We start from the raw sequence: 7,371 nt of genomic DNA, 5'->3' as shown, positions 1-7,371 counted from the left end.
AGAATCGTGATACTTTTGAAGTATCGGTGCACCATGCAACATTACTACTAATACTACTACTAATACTTTAATGTGTAACTTTAATGTTACACTGTACACTAAAAATGGAAATACAAACCATCACAGTTCCATGGTACTGAAATGGACACATATTTCAAATAAAATACAGTTGTTCAACAAGTAAGAATGTAAATCACTGCACATAAAAAGAAACATTACTGTTGGCAGCTTAAACAGGTACTACCTGCGACACCTGGTGCACATTGTCACCATTAGCACAAGGCAGGTATACATTTACAAAGAAACTTACAAGTGCTGCACAGAGAATGGACACAATTATGTGTCAACACTTCAGTTGAAGCTGAACCACAAAACAGCACAGCTTGGGATAAAACACAGATTATTAAACTGCCCTTTCCACATAAATCTCTGTCTTTGTGTCCTACAGGCTGTAATGTGTCTGCAGGCTCTTTGCGGTGACTGAGCGATGGGAGACACATTGAGAAATGACACTACAAAGTGGTCACCGAGGTAACGCTGTAAATGTTAAAAAAATAAAAAATAAAAAGTCTTTTATTCATCTTTAACGCCAAACATCTGAGGAACTCCGTCTGAACACTATCAGCCCACTCTATCTGCCATCTGGTTCCAGTTGGCTTGAGAGCAGATTACAGACGAGGAAGGAGGTTCTGGTCCAACATGTGGTTTGCACCTAGCCCTCTCCAGCCGCTTTTGTTCACACAAAGCTAACCACGAGCTGTAACCTACTCCACACCCAGAACCACACCGATGACCCTGTGTATATTGTAGGGAATGTTACACCACGCACGCCACAGCATGTGGGCCTCTGCCTGGTTAAAGCTGGCTAATGGGCTCCAGATCAGGGCTCACCATGCACTAAGGCCCCGGATCACATTTCATTGGATGCAGATGCCTGCTTATGGATCTGGCATTATATTGGCAATGACATCATGAGCTCAACCTGCTGGAAGAGCGAGTGTGTCAGTGACATGGCCAGCGCTGTGCTTTTGATCTGGTCTGACTTGGGAGCTTGGTGATGTGACATAAGTGTTGCAAAGTGTACCAAAATAAATTCGAATGATGATAATTCTCTGTAGAGGGAAACAATTGTGTGTGTGCCTGCCAGACTTTAGTATCACACTTTTAAGATGGTGTTATATCCGAACCTGATTATCGCCTGTGTAGACACAGAAACACCTTAGTGACCCACAGTTTGAAATCCAGACTGAGGTTCAACTAAGACAGATGACTTAAATAGATGATAAGGTGACTTATTGTGTGCAAGTGGAAAAATCTAGACACAAAAGTTAGAGTAACTACAAACATTAGGTATTCATCTTCTTCAGCACTGAATGACATCAAGCCATCCAGTCATTTCACTTTTAAGATGCCTTTTCATGACTTAAGGGTTGGTTAAGAAGAAATTTTAACTTGAGGTGGAAGAAAATGTCAGTGGAGCATCTACAACTAACAATAATTTTTAGTTATTGATTAAGTGATAAAAGCCATAAAACCCTACAGAATATAATTCATAATCATAGTTTACGGCATTAGAGTAAGAAACAGCAGTGAATGTTTCGCTTTTTTCTTAAAAAATGACTTGAATAACAAAATATGTTGCTGATTAATTTTGTGTCAATCAAATATTCAACTAATCATTATAGCTTTAGTCAAGATCCGACCTAAATATTATCGGGAATAATCTTCTTGGGATCATGTTCCACATCAAATTTCATGACAATCTGGCCGGTAGTTTTCAAGATATCTTCTGTGAGGTTTCAAAGGGCCAACATATTTAGGGGCCACCACTAGAAGGGAAAACTATTTTTGAAGTTGGATAATCTAAAGCACATTTATGTCATCTACAGTATATATGATCGGAAAAAAAAAGGTTTACAGCTATGTCTGTGAAATTATGCCTTCCCAAAATCCCAAAGTGCTTGAGATGCAAGAAAAGAATCCACTGACACTCTCACGCAGAAGGTCAACAAGGTTAGTCAGCAATTTACACTTCTGAAGAAAGCGTGTTAGTGCTGGGGTAGCAGTCAGGTGAGTGGATGGGTGATGCTGAGAGGTATGGAGACACTCAGACACAGGCAGACCTCTAAGCATCACAAAACTCTTCAGCAGAACAGCTGTTCTGCAAACTGTGCTTTAGCGATACTGATCACATATCATAGCTAGATACGGCTGAATTGGTGTACACACAAAACAGGAAACACGCACACAGTCTTTTAGTAAGATTTACAAACTTTGCGCACGTCTGTTCCAACGTGTTTTTCCCCTCATACATACCCTACCCAGTCCAGCAAACCTTCACATCTGTGGCAAAAGTGAAACGCCCTCCTGCCCTCGTTGTTCTGGAAGGGGAATCTTGGCACACCTCCTTAGCAGCTGCCTGAAAAACTACTGGAGATGGGTGCCATCGCTGGCACCATGACCAGGTGCTCAAGGCGGCTGCTGAGAGTGAAGCCACAGCCATTAACACCAACAATGGCAACCACAAGCCAAAGAACATCACGTTCCTCAGAGCTGGTGAGAAGCCCCATATACAACCTACAGTGAAGTCAGGACTCCTCACTATGGACACAGACTGGCAACTGGAAATGGCCCTGCACATCTGAAGTTCCCAGCCCAAATAACAAGGCTTCAACTAGACATGATCATTGTTTCAGAGTCCACCAAGCAACTGATCATGCTGGGGCTCACAGGGCAATAGGAAGTGCGAACGGACGAAGCCAACGAGAGGAAGCGCACCAAGTAACAAGAGCTTGTGGGAGATGGCTGCCGAGTATTTGCAGGGCGTTCGCTCTGCAAAGCATTCACACTACTGGGCATCACCGAGGAGGCAAAGAGGACGGCTATCAGATCTGCTACTGAAGCTGCAGAGAAAGCCACCAGATGGAAGTGGACTAAGAGGGCAGATCGGTGGGCCAATGCCGCTGGGATGCAAGCTGGGGTCTGATCAAACTTGACTGGGTCGCCTTGCCGAGGGTATCTGATGTTGAAAGACCCAAAAGACCCAATGAACCCAGGTTCTGTCACTGTTGATTTGTCCCAGAGCATCTGCAGGGTGTATCTTTTATCAAAGGACTACGTGGGGTATGCATAATAATGACACTGAAACGTTTGCTGGAGGGAGATGGCAAAAGCATGCGAGAATCCATCTTGCTCAGATGTATGCGGTTGTGTTGAGTACAGTGGCACTGCACCAATCAGCATCCTTTGAGGAAGTACTGGCAGCTACAGGGGTGGACAGTTTCATCACACCTGGAAAGTATATCTCCATATATCTGAAGGCTTTTCTTCATGGGAAAGATGTTTTTGCTCGTCAGACAGGCTCTGATGAGTTTGACTAGGTTATATGGTTCGTGGATCTGACTGACTGAAGTTAGCTAGTGACAGATGGACAGACAGGCAGATGGTTCATCCGATCACCTACCTACTATTTCTTTAAAGTGCCTGCCTGTAACACCTGGCCAGGTGTGTCCTGGGCAATAATAACAGTAGATCAGATAAATCCTTTGTACAGAAATTACGGGGGGTTAAATGTCATTGTGTAAATGAATGCAGTTCATCACACCTGGGTTAAAAGGAATGCTTCATGTGAGTATATGTGATTCATTGCAGTCATAGCGGGTTCAAATATGAAGGTGAGTGACTCTTGCACAATAGCGGAGGATACTTGGTAGGTTCTCCTGTTTTTTCTGCCCTTTTATTTAAACCTTCCTAATCTGAAAGCTGCTATAAAAAAATTTTAAAAAGTTTTTAAAAAGTTTCTGCTATAGATCTTAATGGGTACAGCTACATCAGGCCAGTACATATGTTGGATGTATTTTCCAATTTACTTGAAAGGTGTATAAATGCAGGAATAAGGAGCATACCTGCAGCAAGTCTGGCACTGACTGAAAACTGCAATTACAGTATGCACTACAGTGCCATAATGTTGAAGGATGGATTTCTTTCCAAGTCACCTGAGATCATTTCATCTTGGAGTTCAAACTGGTTCATGTTGCCAATATGGAAAGTTCCCAAAATCCACACATGAAGTCGGCATCTAATCTCACATAGCTTTGTGAACCACTTGAGTAGGTCCTACAGCTCTGCGAGTCAAACAAGCTAACAAGCTGAGCTCCACAGCACCATGTTGCTGTAGACCCATATACGGCGTCTGCGGCCCTTTGCTGCGTGTCATCCCTTCTCTCTCTACCCCCCTTTCCTGTCGCTCTTCAGCTGTCTCTATTAAATAAAGGCATAAAAAAAGGCCCCAAAAAATTGTCCTGAATCATTGTATCAGCAGAAATCACACATTTCCAAATGAGCTCAGTTACGTGTTACCTGATACGTGAAACAGGGCGAGATTTAGCCGAACAATAACAATAAACGCAAGTAGATTATTGCAGCAGTGTTACATAATAACCACCGGCGTATTCAGTGATATACAGTGAAAGTTTACACAAGGCTTTTAACGCTATGCCATCTGCGGTAACTTTCCGAAAACACACAGTGGAAACAGTCGACAGGCTGAGTTCGGTCAACACGCTGCAGGACTCATCTGTCACCTCATCGGCCTAATCCAAACTCTCAGCTGGTCCCCTGCTCTCATGTCTCTGTTTGGGTCTAGCATACAGATGATAGCAATGAGGAAATGTGACAAAGACCAAACTGTAAAATAAACACGTGTGATGCTCTGGAATCCAGACGTGACATACTCGGGGCGCCTGGCAGAGCTCCAACTGAAGATCAATTTCAACAGGTCACGGATGGATTAAACAACTCCAATCCAGCTCCGAATCACAAAGTAAAGCTACAGCATGTATACTACTGTCACTGTATCAACAGTCCTGATAAAACAAAGGAGATCCAAATACTGAAAACACTGAGGACACAACAGAGCTGGCTGAGGAAAACCATGTTGTGATTAACTAAGTCTGCTTGGCACAATAAAAGCATTCCATGTGATTTTATAACTGTGGATGAGTTTTGGCTTCACTTTCCTCATGTGTTTTATGCAAACTAAACACATTTCGTGTGCATGATGTATCCAGCAAGTTCAAACGTCTCTTTTGGGTCACATAAACAGAAAGTTATCCAACTGTGTGTGTTCCTCTATAGAAGTCTGGATTGTTCGTCTGGATTTTAATTTGCTATCAGAGATAAGAGATTTTATCTTGGCTCAATCTGATTTAATGGACTTGGCAGCTTTGAACAAGTGTTTGTTGACAATTGAGTTTCATATTGAGAGGCCAGACAGCAGTAATAGTATACATTTAAGGCTGTTCATGGTGGCAAGGTTAGTGAAGCATTTCACAGCGTGAACAGCACATTAATGAAACACCTCAGACAGATTTTGGTTTTAATGGCTTTAAATTTATGAGTAAGCTTGTTGGTGCTGAATAAATAACAGCAGGCTGCTAATTTGAATTACAAATGTGCTCTAAAAACAATTCTTAATTAGTATTTTTCTCTTTGAGGAGCTGTTAAAGTAATTGAAGAAATAAAATTGGCCTGTAGTGAAAATAGTTGAAGCCTTGTTTCATTGTGGTCTGAATTCAGTCTTCACAGCCTGCCAAACAAAGTTATTCACTCAGTTTACAAGTGCTTTGGGTTCAGTCTCACAGCGGAGAGCGGTGAGATGAATATATAGTTACAACATTGAAGTTGGACTGGCTGAAGCTGCAGAGAGATGGCTGATGGGAAGTGGAAGAGTTTCATTTGGACACAAACTGCACTGAACAAAATGATGTAATCAGCTCCAGCTGATCAAATCTCCTACATGAGCCTGCTGTTGGGTGTTAAAGAGCCTCCAGGCAATGTATTTTCTGTTATATAATGTTATTAATGCACCAGCAAATCTGTAATGACTGGGGAAATCACAGTTTACAGAGGACGACGAAGGAAAGGTCACTTTTCACAGTAGAATTTATATTTTTGGGGGTTCTCAAGAGAACAATTTTTTGTTTTATGTTACATAACAGTAGATTTTGGTTTCAGAATTTAAATTTCAGAAAGAAAGTTTTTCATATACTAGATATGTTTTTATTATAAACTTCAAACCCCTGTATACATGCAGCTACTGAGGCAAACAACACAAGAAACAGACTATTAGTTAAGTGTTTTGGTGCTAGCTTGTAGGCTACTAGCTAATGAAGATTACAGCAGCTAAAGTTAGTTTAGCTGTCAGTCACTCTACTTCAAAGCAAAGTCTTTCATTTCAGTCTTTGTTGGAGTTCAAATGTTAAAGTTAACTTGTTCCCTCAGAGGAACTGAATTATACACAGAATTGGCTTCATTTCCACTCTGAAAGCTAAGATGTAAAGCGTTTTTGATGTGACGCACTTTAAAGAAACAGCCGTCCACAGGCTCCGCAGGTGCAGCACCACTCTTACCTGCGCGCAGCATCCCAGAGCCGGACTCGCCTCCAAACTCCGCCGGTGCATCGTCAGGTGAGGCGCTGCTCGTCGTTGTGAGCCCGAGAAGGCAAAGTGTCCATTTCAACAACCAGCTGAACATCTTCCCGGTTTAATCACCTTTGTAATTAAGTTTTAAAGACATGCAAAAGAGAGAGCCAAAATGTGTTTTGGACGTACACCCAGCTCTAGTGTGGTTCTCATTAGTTAAAAGTCGAAGTGAGGAACATCGTTGGACGGCACTTGAACTTGGACTGCGATACTAAGTTGTCATCCTCTTCACCTCTCCTCCTCAGGCAGCCGCAGCCTCTCTCCTCCTGCAGCTGCATCGCATCACCGAGGCACCCAGCGAGCCAGCGAAGCCCCCTCCCCTTTCTTCTAATGTGGACCAATTAAAACCCTGCAGAGCCCCCGCCCATTTTATTTTAAAGCCTGTCTGCAACCTATTTGCAAATTGTTCCGTTTTAATTATAAAGATTGAGCCACTTTCTTAGTCTCTGAGAGATAGTTGGACCTTTCATCACTGCAGTCTGATTATACTGCTGCATGAGACAACACTGGAGCTAAATGACCAAGGGGGAGTCATATAATCCTAATTTCTCTGCTGATTGGTTGCACATGAAAGCTAGAAAGTATAACATAGGTTAAGTACCAGGCAGAGTAATGCATACTGTACATGTTTGTATAGATGACAGGATTACAGTATCACATAAGCTCACACTGTTCTTTCTACTCTTATATTTACTCTTTTAACTCTACTTAAGGGCATGCCATTTAGTGTTGCACTTTCATTAAATCTGAAATAAATGATATTTTAGCTGCTTTTATGGAAGCTGTGAACACAACATTTGTTAATTTTTGGTAGTCTTCAGAAGATAAAAGCAGAACTGTGAACTTTTTTACTAACAGAAAAAAAAGTTCATAGTTGATTTATTCAGAA

At 41.9% G+C, this 7,371-nt stretch overlaps 1 protein-coding gene across 1 annotated transcript in view; it reads right to left on the bottom strand.

The window, feature by feature from the left end:
* The window catches only part of si:ch211-196i2.1 (collagen alpha-1(I) chain), a 103,036-nt gene extending 96,294 nt beyond the window's left edge, over window positions 1-6,742 (bottom strand). Inside the window, exon 1 of the mRNA XM_035668265.1 lies at window positions 6,411-6,742. Coding sequence (XP_035524158.1) covers window positions 6,411-6,534 — 124 coding nt within the window. The 5' untranslated portion in view covers window positions 6,535-6,742. The remainder of the gene's footprint in view (window positions 1-6,410) is intronic.
* Window positions 6,743-7,371: the final 629 nt, after the last annotated feature.

The sequence above is a fragment of the Morone saxatilis genome, unplaced genomic scaffold, assembly GCF_004916995.1.
Source record: "Morone saxatilis isolate NCDOM2014 unplaced genomic scaffold, NCSU_SB_2.0 Contig21, whole genome shotgun sequence".
Taxonomy (NCBI): domain Eukaryota; kingdom Metazoa; phylum Chordata; class Actinopteri; family Moronidae; genus Morone; species Morone saxatilis.
This window is presented reverse-complemented; position numbering and strand designations above follow the sequence as displayed.